Raw genomic sequence first — 12,771 nt, 5'->3', positions numbered from 1 at the left:
TATTCAAGCACTTTCCTTCATTGCCAAATTCTAGATTATACGAAACGAATATTACACCATTCATTTCAATTTAATCATTAAAATTGTATAAATTAAAACAAAACCTCTCTCTCTGCAAAAGAATGTGTCAAATTTTTTTCTCCTATATATCAAATATTTGTTCTCTTAAATGGTGGTATATAAAAGATTTTTAAATTATATTTAACATTATATAGGATTCAACAATATATTGCTATTAAATTTAATTAATTTAAATATTTTTTTGAAAATTTTTAATTACAAAGCTTAAAAATTCACAAATAAGAATGGAACAAATTAATTTTTATCCATTATTGGAACTATAAACCTTTAAAGGTTTTATATTTGAATTATGTAAGTTTTTCAGTACTATTACAAATTTTCTGAAATTGTGATTGCTAATTACTTTTATTTTTGAGCAATTTTAAAACATAGTTAATTTGAAAAAGTAATAAATTTGAAAATGGAAAATATGTGAGTTAATCAAATTTAATAGCTTCAAATTTTTACTCCAATTTTTTTTTTTCTTTTATTTGTAAATAAATAATAATAAAATTTAAATTATGCACTTTGATGCAAAATTCATGACAAACAAAAAAAAAAGTATTTAATTTTTAAAATAAATGTAATTTTAATAAAAATATGTAATAAGTGTTTTGTTCTTTTTTCAATCACATATGTTTTTCAGCACACTTTCAGCAAAATGAAATAAAAATATACTTAGTAGTACCTACCACCCGATGAATACTTTGGTCTGTTTAGAAAAATTTTACATCATGACAAAAAGTTGCAAGTTTTATACAGAAATTAAAGGATTTTTGAAAAAAAACCATTTCTCTAGAAGAAAATGCTTCCCTTTTTATGTTAACATTGTGAATATTGTCTTAAATAAAAAATTGTCATTGTCTTAAATGAAAAACTTGGTGTTGAAATTAATCATTAATTTTAATTCATTTAATTTTAAATTTTTTAACCATTTCCATTTTAGCAGATGGATTGTATGAGCCTGAAATTTTTACAATATGCCGACATTAATAAATTATTTTGTTTATTAAAACAAAACAGGTTTTTTTACTTTCTCCCAGGCTATTAAGATAAATATATATTCTAATAAGAAAATATAATTCTATATTTTAACTAGCCAAATTAGAATTCTGATATGACAACTATTTATAAAAGCTTCATTTAATTTATTTCTGCCCCTAACGATATGCAATGCGAGGATACATTGTCATATTGGAAGAATAATGTTAACAAAGCATCATTCAAAAAGAAGTAATTTTTAATTGTTTAGTGTGTTACTTGAACTTTAGAATATCGCCAATAACTTGAAAATAATTTAATTTTATTTTTAAATTTACTTCTATAAATGGCTATAAATGCAGATGGGTACAACAAATCACTTCGAATCTGTGGCCGAATTACGATGAATTTTAAAATTAAGAAAAGTCTATCTATTGCATGTACACTGTTTCTATATTATATGTATAAAGATTTTATTCCGTTAATTGAAAAAAACTCTTTATAACAGTTAGTCGTAATCGATAGCTTTCAATTTTATTTTGGTTTCTATATTTTACTTTCAATATTAAATATCACCCCTGTATTATAGATTCTGTTAGACATTTTTTTTAACAAAATGCTACTTTTAAAATATTACATAAAAATTCATTTTAGATCGCCAATTCTCGAAAATCTTTTATGTAAGTATGTATATTATAATATTTGCATATGATACGTATTTCACTTGTTACATTAATATAAAAGGTTATATCATTATTAAAAATTTATTTGAATGGGTATATCAAAAAATTTTAAGAAATGAATAAACGCCAAGATAATAAGATAGATTGTAATAAATAATGGAAGCTTCAAAGAAAATAAATTACACTATTTTTGAAATTTTTATAAAAATTTATTTAATTTTCTTTTTTGTTTTTTTTTTTTTTTAATACAACACTAATTCGCCGTGTTAATTTATTTCATTATTATATTTATATGTATATATATTTATTATGTACGTAATATTTTTATTATATTTCATTTTTGTTTTATGTATTTTGTAAGTTTGTATTTTATTTTCTCATATATTTTCAGTAAAATTTATTTAATTTTTTTCTTTTTACTTAATTTATGTATATGTTACAGTATAAGTATGTATACTTACATATTTTGTAATTTATATAATAATAATATTTTTAATGCGTATAAGAAAGTAGATATACATACATATAAATAATATGTATAATACCTACGTATAATAATTCTTACAATAAAAATGAAAGTAAATAAATTTTTTTATTTTCATGTTTTTTTTTTTCATTATTATTATTTTTAAAATTTAAGGTAAATCATTATTTTGTTCAAAACAATTGCAATAAAAACAATTTAGCAATTTATCTAAAAATTTATTATTTTGTAATGGCGGTAATAATTCTAAATTTTGTGAACCACTATCATCAGAATTATTATCAGATTCGATAGTCATCTCTTGTATACTAAATGTATCTGTATTCAATTCAACTTGTTTTGTGGAATTTTTTGATTTACTTGATGGAAAAAATGAAATTTCTTCAACATCATCATCGTCATTACTGCTTTTTTTTTATATTTATAGGGTATGACGTGTAATATATTTGATATACAGTCCAATGAAAAAAAAGAGAGATAAAAAAGAAAACACAATATTATAAAAATTGGATGAACGTCAAAAACAAAAAAAAAAAATTACAAAGTGTAATAAAAATAAATTCAATTTATTCCCTTTTTACTTTCGAATCTCGAAAAGAATACCATTAAAAACCTTACTAGCAAATATAAAAATAAAATTCTCTTCATTATACGAAAAATGTATAATATAACAGAAACTTGAAAATCTACCAATTTAGATACCTAAATATTTCAAAAATTACAGGTAATAAATTTTAACAAGAGTTTTCAAAAACTTAACACTACCGTATATTTATTACGTATAATTGTGAAATATGCATAAATAAAAGAAGATATACGAACTTATAAATGAATGTGTTTGTTTTTATCAAAAAAAAAAACACAAGAGATAAAAAGGAAAATAATGTATAAATGAATTTTATTAAGTACAAGGTAAAAAAAAACAAACGTTCATACTTATATAATAAATTTTATTATTATGTGCAAAAGAATGTTTTTCATTGACTACATCATTTTACGAAAGTATAAAAATAATGAAGAAAAATATTTTAATATTTGATTATTCTCATTATTATTATAAATTTAAATTAATTGCATTCACCTTTCTAACTACTGTGAACGCAAATTATGATTCACTCTGTGTAATTCACTCTCTCTCGGGGCAGGTATGCATACATACATATGCATACATAGATTTCTTACTTGAAATTTTTGAAAATGTTTCAATATAAATAATAATTAATTTAAATTCTTTTCATGACTTTAAAAATATTTTAGTTTTCTAATTACAATTAACCTTACAGTAGGGAAAAAATTTCAAAAACTCCAAAATTTTCATGTCTAATTTGTTAAATTAAAAAATATTCAATTAATTAAATTGATAAATTTTAAAATAATAAAAATTTGTTATTTCAAAGTGAAACGGAAAAAATTGCATTTGCAAAATATAAAATTGTTTTTAAAACATTGTGTGTTGAAATAAACTTTAATTAATTAATTAATTAAAATAAAAACCAACTTGTTATTAAAATCTATTTTTGACCGACACTATAATAAATTGACAGTAATATTTCAAAAAAAAAAAAATATTAATTACATTATTTAGCAGAATTTTCAATAGTCTTTTCTGTGAGCAAAGTATTCCTATCCCATCTGGTTACTTTTGTTGTGAAAAAATTAGTGTTAATATAGAGAACTACAGAACTGTTGAAGCATTAATTAAAAACAAAAGAACTAACAAAATAAAGCAACCCAAGCAATCAAAATGGGTTCCAATTGAATTTTTTTGTAAAGAAAAAAAGTCAAGATTTGTTAAATAAAAAATCAATTAAATATTTAATTTAACCGTTATAGTGCTAAGCGGCGCAAAAGTGATGCGATAGTTTAAATCGAAAATTTCGCCGCAGCGCAAAACCGCCGCGCGCATCAGAGTGTTTTTGGTGCTTCGTGGACGTATTGTAATCTCAATTTGGGCGCATGCGAGTATGCACATTTAATTTATACATTTAAAAACAACTTCTTACAGTTCGGGCGATCATCAGATATATATTTTTATAATTTTCATTTCCAAAAAGAAAAAAAAGTACTACATGATATTTTATGTTAAGTATCACAAAACATTTGTTCATTGTACTAAAAAAAGAATTATAGTTATTTGATTGATATTTTTGTGTGAATTAGAGTATTTTATTTGACACCATTAATTTTCCTTTAAAATAATCAAAAAATGTACACCAATTTTCATATACATATATATTCACAAAAATGGCTTAGCACTACAACGGTTAATACTAACATATTATTCATTTGAATTTTAATAGTTCTAGAGTTGTATGTAATTAAAACTTCTACACAAAAAATAGTAATTTAAAATTTATTGCTATTCAAATTTTTTTCGAAAGCACTGTAATAATTTAAAAGTCTTCCCATTTTTTTTTTGCAATTATTCATTGTATACAAGATAAATAGATAATAAATAAATTTACCTGTCTGATTTATAATCAACTAATGGTTGATTTTCTGAATATCCTGGAATTTGTAATCGATTAATTGGAATCAAATTGGAAGACTTGTTCTTTTTAGCCTATTATAAAAAAAAATTAAAATAATAAATTATTATAAAATGAAATAAAATGTAAGAAACTTTTTTAATTAAATTCTTTAAATTCCTTTCATTACGAGTATAAATAATTGCTATTACAAATATATAAACATATATATTTATGTGTATGTTATATTAAAATAGTTAATATTCTAAAAAAATATGGTTTTAGAAAAATATTATGTTTATACGTGTGCATATTATGTGTGCGTGTCCTCTGAGTCTGAAATTCTAATAACATCCAATAAAACAAAAAATAAACTTGTAAGTACTCACATTTTCGACTTCTTGATATTGATTGTAAGTTTTTTTGGCACGTTCAACTTTTAATTCTAATTTTCTTTGTAAAATTCTACAACTATTCAATTGTGAGTTCTTAATTACTTTAAAAGGTTGCTGTGGTTGTTGCTGTTGCTGTTGCTTTTGTAATTTTTGCAGTTCATTATCCTGTTTATTATAATCATTTGTTCCGCGAAATGTTATTTCTAAACTATTATTACTTGAAGATTCATCTTCATCGTCACTTTCATATGCTTTGTTGGCATCTTCCTACGTATAAGCAATAAGAAAATATATGTAGGTACATAGAAATTTCCTCGAATTGACTAAAAAACAAAGTGTAAATAGAAAATTAATCTACATTTACCTGGTCTTTTTCATATAAAATCGAACTTAATTTTTCTTCACTATCGAAACCGCTATCAACCATAATTTTAATTTAATTTTGATTTAATGAAATTTTGAAATATTTTTATTTAATATTTTCTTAAAAATAAAACTTTAGAACTGCATTATAATATTACTAACACTGAAATAAAACAACTGTTTAAATGTCAAACTTAAACTGTCAAATTATTATGAAAAATTTATTGATTTTTCACTAGTTTCCATATAGTACTTATTATACGGAATTATATTAAGGAATTTTTCATTTGACTGTTATATGACAGAATTTTTTAAAAAGCAGGGTTGCGCAGAATGAAAAAGAAAATGTATTTGAAAAAATTTCCCCCTAATATTATTTTGGGACTTTATTTTTTACGTATTTTTCATTCTTTACAGGCTTTTGTTATAAAGGACTTTTTCATTTAAAAGAATAATAATGTAAATGCGATAACTGGAATATTTTGTTATACAGCTATTTGAGTTTTATTTTTCAATATCCCTTTTTACTATTCTGTATATATATATTATATATATATATATATATATATATATATATATATATCCAAAATATTATAGTGATGTTTTGGATATATATATATATATCCAAAAACAGCACTATAATTTAATGCCCATAATTAAAATATGTGAAGGAAAAAAGTTTGATCTAAAAGTACGTACTTATGTATTATAACATAAAGAAAACCAACTCAGATTAAAAGAGTTAAAAAAAATTAAAAATTTATTTCTTAAAAATTAATTAACAACTTTTAGTTTTTTTTTAATAATTGGAAGCAAATCAATTTTGTACAGTTGCTTACGTTAATCATGATTTCAAAGAATTTTAGTGCGTAATCACATACTACAGGGTTTTGGCTTGTTATATCATATTCGATATAAAAGCACATTTAGTAGCAGTATAGCTAGGACTTTGGATTTACTCTAATAAGCTTTAGCTTAACACCTTAAACACCTGTTTAAGGAAACTGTTACATAACAGGTTTTTTTAATAGCAGAAATTTTAATTTTTCCAAAGTTAATATTCTACATTTTCTAACTCAAACACTATTTGAGCGAAACTCACCAAGTTTTCACAAATAATTTATAATAGTAAGTGCTGGAACTGTATTAAAATTGAATCGGGGCAGTGGTTTTGATAGCTGCCCTGTAACTTCAAATATTATTTACCTATATCTCAGAAATTATTGAAACTAAAATATTGAAATTTCGTACAAGCAAACATATTATTGGAGTGGTTATGTGTGATAAAAACCGTTAAAATTTCCCTAATTTCTTTTAGTAGATAGCTGCCACACGTATCTTAGATTTTAGAAACTCTTGAAATTACTAAAATTTTGCATAAACTTATATGGTAATACTGCAACTATTTAGCATTAAAAATTTCGTACGGGTAATACAGAGCTGACATGATGAACTCTAGAGTTTCTGATTTTTCAACATAATTTTGATTTTATTGAATCTAAATAAGAATCTGATTTACATTTACATAGCATCAAAAGAACAGTTTTATTAAATCTTTCATTCATCATTGAAATGAACACCCGGGGGAAGTAGCAAGCTACCGATCTTTGAACGTTCACAATAAACCATAATAGAAATGATTAAAAAACTATTTTTTTTTTAAATTTAACAAGAATGTCCGTTTTTCATTTATTAAATTTTTGATTTTTTTATGTAGTAAAAAAAAAATACAAAATAGGTAATAAGTTTTAAATATTGGAAATTGTAATTTAATATAGTATTTGGAAAATTGTATAAAAAATTATTGGTTTTAAATGTTATAAAAAAATTCATCTCAATAAATTTCAGTCTTTCTAATTGTAAATTTAATCAGCATTTAAGGTCAAACAAACACCTTGAAGAATCCAATGACTTACATGTTCACTTGTAGCTAAATCTGCCTCAAATACAAAACCTTCACCCATGGCGTTTCTTCTCAACGAAGTTGTGTAAACAGGTGAACGATATGTATTCTAAAAATAAAAATGGTATATTGGAAAAATTAGTAAAAAATTTTAAAACTATAATGAGTCACATAACGGTGCATTAAGTTAAAGCGAAATAATTATTAATTTAAATTATGAAAATTCTTAGTTTAAAAACAAACTTGTGTAAGTCTCTCGATATTATTGTCCACAAACTATACAAAATTTTGACCAAATTAGGTATTATAATTTTTCATATTTACTCGTATATTAAAGCACTTTTTACTTCAATAAGTGAAATTACTGTTTTTAAAAACAATCTGTTACGTTATTTAAATTATTGCATACGTTTAGGATGTAACAAGAGAATCAAGGATATGAAAGTGCTATAGAATTTAAGGGTTAACTACGTAATTTAAGTTAAACAATTACATTATTTGATGGCATGCAATTTACCGTAAGCTCTATAAATTTATAGAAATTTGGAGAAGCTTGCACTCCAAAATTTTCTTTTAATATACAAAATAATTTGCAAATATATAAAAGTTGGTAAAATTTCTTGAATATACGATTTATTGAAAGAAGAAAAACGATACCAAAAATTCGAAAAAAATGGTTTTTAAATAACCGTTAATTTTAGAGGTTTTGGCAACAGGCACACGGACGGGCGAACGAACTGACGGAAGGATTCATGAACAGATTGAAACTAATAAACATTTTTTTTTTCAAAAATTTTTTTTGTAAAAGTCCTTGAAAGGCAATAATAATATCATAACAAATCATTTGACACACTGTGTATTTATATAGAGTAAGAGCCTTGAATATTTTCAACAACAATATTTTAAATTAAAAATTAAATTAATTAAAATTATAATATATACATATCTACATATAAATATGTATGTGAAAATTTTAAAATAAAATAATATGCACAAAAAATTTGAATATTTTTTAACACCTAACCAGGCTTACCTAACATAAATTTCATTCTAGAAAAATATCAAGGATTATAAAATTTGCATTTAAAAAATAAATTAAAATTTATATTTGAAAAATTTATTCGTATATTATGCAAATAAATTTATTAGTAAAATTACCGTTAATTTTAATCTGTGTGCTTCAATTGGTGTTACACTTAATATTGGTAAATCTTCCACTAAAACCTTTGGTAAAGATCTAGCTAATTGCATAGTTTTCAAATCAAATCGTGCACCTTCTATAAAAAGTCCATGAATGTAACATCCCTTTTAGGTGGATTTAATATTAATTAAATCGTATAAAATGGAATTTGAAAACAGAAAAAAAAGAAAAACAAAATAAAATAAATTTATTAAAAGAAAGAAAAATGGACACAATAGTTTTTTATTAATAAAAAGTTAAAATTTTTTAAAATAATTTTTTATAAATAACAATTTTGAATTTTCTATTATTTTTTCGTAATTGTTTTACTTTTATATAATCCCATGTAGATAAAGAGATAAGAGTTAACAATTTATAATCTAGTTATTTATTCATAGACTAAGACACAAACCCTGTTTAGTTACGGGATTCAAACAATACCTCGTATTCCTGGCCGTCAGCAATTTTAAATTTTTATTTTATGTTATAAAAACACGAGAATTCAAGAATTGTCACCGGATTAATGTAGTTTATGAGTATGATTGTTAGATATTCAATTATGTTGAATATTCAATATTTATTTATGTAGAATATTTGAAGCTCTACTACACTTCTGGTGCAAAAAAATATAAAAAATTAAAAAATATCTAAGATTTAGGTTCCATAAGCAACAAAAAATGGGAAATATCAGTAATTTATTAAGGCCAGGGTAAGATTTTATATCCATCTTCTTTTCAGATTTATTAACTTAAATAAATATTAAGATGGTGGATTTATATTCGTCAGAGCCCGTTTTGCTTTGTAAGTTGAGATGAAATCAAAACACCATGGTAGCCAGACAAACTAACAGTCACTAATTGTACACTCACAAGTTTCATGATCGAATCAGTCGATCGACGTGATAATTAATTTTTAAAATCGATTACAATCTATATTAACGTATCATTTTCAAATGGGAACCGCTCGATTAGATTTTTTTAATGATATAAAAAAAGGCTGCTTCTTTTCAATGAAATGAATTCATGTTGTCAAAATAACTTCAATCCTCCATAAATTGCAGTTATTTTACTAACATTTTAATTAATAATTTTAACATTCAGCTCTTAGTTTACATGTTGCTACAAAATTTTTTCTTTATGAAATTGTAATCTAAAAAAATATTACATTTAGTTTATTGTAGGTATTACTTTTTTTTTTTTAAAAAAAAAGAGGACTTATTAAAAATATATATATATATTTATTTACTGTTGGTGGTCTCTCCTCGACATCATCAGGATCTATATTTTCTGTTACATTTGTGAATAATGTTGACCGATCCAGTGGCCAAGCATTCTTTCGACAAGCAATCTGCAAAAATTTTCGAAAAAAAAAACAACAAAATGAAAAACGTATAAAATAAATAATTTTTTTTTGAACAGGTGAAAATTTATTCTTTCTATTTATGAAATGCAAAAATTTATTTTTTGAAATATAACTTTAATTCCATATGTTTTGGCTTTTTGTATGTATTTCGTAATTGCCATATATTTCCTACATTTGTAATCTATGCAGAATTACCTTTAACCGCACAATACACAAATGTAGTCGCTATATTATAATAGGTGTAGAAATTAAAACTCTATTTTTTTTGTTGCCTCAAAAATAAGTGTATGTGCATAAACAATAATCTAAAGCTTTACAGAAATTGCAGTACATTGTATAAATGGTATGTAATAATGTTTGTATTTTTATGTAAATATGAAAATTTACCAAGCCATAACGTATGTTTTAACCGTTTAATTAATTGTTATTTAATGCAACTAGGTTAAAATATACATATATAACGCATTTTTGAATATAAGTATAGGTCTTTTATAAAAACAGTAAAGAATGTTTTTGTTTATGATGATTTTAAATTAATATCACAGTAAGGAAAATATTGTTTTTGTGAATTAACTTGAATGTTCTGTATAGTTTTGTTGTTGGAAAAATTTAGTTGATTAATATGGAGATTAAATATTCTTTTAATTACTCTATTTAAGCATTTTCGCGATACATAAGTGTATAAGGCGTTTGTGGAGTTAGAAACATTATTTTGAGAATATTTTGGGTCATTATACATTTGCAGCACTCCAGTTATTCTAATTTAACAAATATAACATTGTATTTAATTTAAAAATTTACCTGAACTAATGCTGTCAAATAGCTTTCTGGTATATGTAATCCAGATAACCATATTACCATTGGTTCACCAGATGATGCCCAAAATTTGTATTGTGTGGCACGTTTCTAAAATATAAAATATTTTAACTTGTCATTAACTTGCATTAGACAGTTGCCTAGGATAAAAATTGTGATAAATATTCCTTATTTTATTTTAATGTAAGTAATATAAAAATATCGCAAGTTTCAATATTAGAGCAGTCAGTTTTAAAATAAAATAATAAATAATTTAATAAAAAGTAATAAAATCTAAATAATTTAGCAATTCTTGAAATTTAAAGGTGTGATGAACATTTTTCTTAAGGGAAACAAATTTTTATGGTTATGTTAATGATGAATTACATATTGTTCTAGTAAAATATCCTTATAGACCTAAATTTACAAATTATGCAATGTTGTTTGAAATGTCCGAAATTTATTAAAAAAAAAATTTTTATTTATCTTATTTCTGAAGTTTATTGCTCTCAAACTGCAATTTACTATTATAATTTCGAAATTACAATATTATGCAAAGTGGATTTGTTTTTTAAAATTAAAAGTGGAAATAAGCAATTACTAATAATGCAATAATAATGTGAAACTTAAAACTTTAGAATTAATTATTGTACCAGATTTCTTATAAAAATGTAAATTAGTAATTAATTAAATAAAAATTTATTGAATTTTAATTAACGAAATTTTAAATTTCACAATAATATGTATGAAATGCAAATATTTAATTGAATCTAATATAACATAATTTTGGTTCCATTTTATTACATATTTTCTGATCTTAACAAATTGTTCCGTAAATGTTATTTATTAAAAATAAATATGATAGATTATTGCTCACATATTTTTGTAAATATTGTACGCCTACATTATATTTAATTTTCATAATTTATATTAAATTTTCATAATTTAAAATTTCTTTTGTTTTATAATTATTAATAAATAAACATATTATATACATATACGCAATATATATATGTCAGTATATAATAAGTATAATATAATTATAAATTTAAAAATATAATATTTTTAATTATGTTGTAAAATTGTACCAATAAATGTTCCACCCAGGTACCAAGTATTTTTCGTGTAGCCGGTGCCAATTTTCTCCAATCATTTGGCAAATGTCCATTAAATAAAGAATTTGAGATATTATCCAAAACATTGTCCATACCAATTTCACCTGAAATAGCCTACACAAATATTTAAAAAAATTAAATAAAAAAAAAATTAAACATTATATGAACAATTTTTCTATTTAGATACAATTGCAAAACAACAACAACATTTGAAATTATACAATAATAATAAAAAATAATATAAAATAATAATAAAGAGATTTTGGAATATTTTAGAAATTTTAAAAAAAAATTTTTTTTCCCCAATTCAATTATTCTACAATATTTTATATACATATATATGTACGAAATATTTTCAAGTACAATATTTGAAAAAGAGAAATAAAAAATATTTTAAAATACTTTCAGGATAACAATAGTTTTCAAAGGATTATTTACATAATAATTAAACAAAATCTAAAATGAAAATAAAATATTTAGAAATAACAAAAAAATAGAGAAATAAAATTTTTCTAATTTGAATATAAATAGTTTTCGGAAAAAAAAGAGTGTAAAAAGAGTTTGTTATTAAATTTTTTACATATTGATAATGATTATATTGATGATTATCAATTTTATTAAAAACTTTATCTTTGATGTAAGCCATCTGCAATATAGTATATTTAAAATGTTATAAATATATAGGTATATGTATGTTGAGCGTAAGATCTCTGGACCTTCTAAAGTTATTTTATAATTCGATGCTTATACCACCCATATAGAATTTGATCAAGTATATTTGAAAATTAAAAAAAATAAAAATTTAATTATATTTTTTAAGAGAGATAGAAAATATAAGAGTATATGCAAATATGAATGAAAACTTTCAACAAGGTTATCGCATTTATATTTTTCATACTTCTCAAATCAAGAATCTAAAGGTTGCCAAATAATTATATAGAAAAAAGGTATAGATTCTTAATGGTTTTTAAAGGCTTTTCGA

General features: G+C 22.6%; 2 protein-coding genes across 3 annotated transcripts in view; both read right to left on the bottom strand.

Annotated features, from left to right (window-relative positions):
- Positions 1-2,136: 2,136 nt before the first annotated feature.
- Positions 2,137-5,596, bottom strand: LOC129606987 (PHD finger-containing protein DDB_G0268158). 2 transcript variants are annotated; one of them, XM_055517657.1, is made up of 4 exons: positions 5,436-5,596; positions 5,066-5,338; positions 4,674-4,771; positions 2,137-2,615 (listed from the first exon to the last, which is right to left on the bottom strand). In XM_055517657.1, the coding sequence occupies exons 1-4, from the start codon at positions 5,496-5,498 to the stop codon at positions 2,360-2,362; spliced, it is 690 nt and encodes a 229-aa protein (XP_055373632.1). In that variant the 5' UTR covers positions 5,499-5,596; the 3' UTR covers positions 2,137-2,359. The 2 variants fall into 2 exon arrangements, with proteins under 2 accessions (XP_055373632.1, XP_055373633.1); XM_055517658.1 differs by having other exon boundaries at positions 2,149-2,612.
- Positions 5,597-7,299: 1,703 nt separating this feature from the next.
- Positions 7,300-12,771, bottom strand: part of LOC129606989 (dynein axonemal heavy chain 10) — a 131,883-nt gene continuing 126,411 nt past the window's right edge. Inside the window, exons 68-72 of the mRNA XM_055517661.1 lie at positions 11,763-11,903; positions 10,681-10,785; positions 9,763-9,864; positions 8,496-8,642; positions 7,300-7,446 (exon numbers count right to left, since the gene is read on the bottom strand). Of these exons, the coding sequence (XP_055373636.1) occupies positions 7,300-7,446; positions 8,496-8,642; positions 9,763-9,864; positions 10,681-10,785; positions 11,763-11,903 (642 nt within the window). The remainder of the gene's footprint in view (positions 7,447-8,495; positions 8,643-9,762; positions 9,865-10,680; positions 10,786-11,762; positions 11,904-12,771) is intronic.

This window comes from Condylostylus longicornis, unplaced genomic scaffold, assembly GCF_029603195.1.
Source record: "Condylostylus longicornis isolate FDR11 unplaced genomic scaffold, ASM2960319v2 ptg000023l, whole genome shotgun sequence".
Lineage (NCBI taxonomy): Eukaryota > Metazoa > Arthropoda > Insecta > Diptera > Dolichopodidae > Condylostylus > Condylostylus longicornis.
Note: the sequence above shows the minus strand (reverse complement) of the source record. Positions and strands in the feature narration are given on the sequence as shown.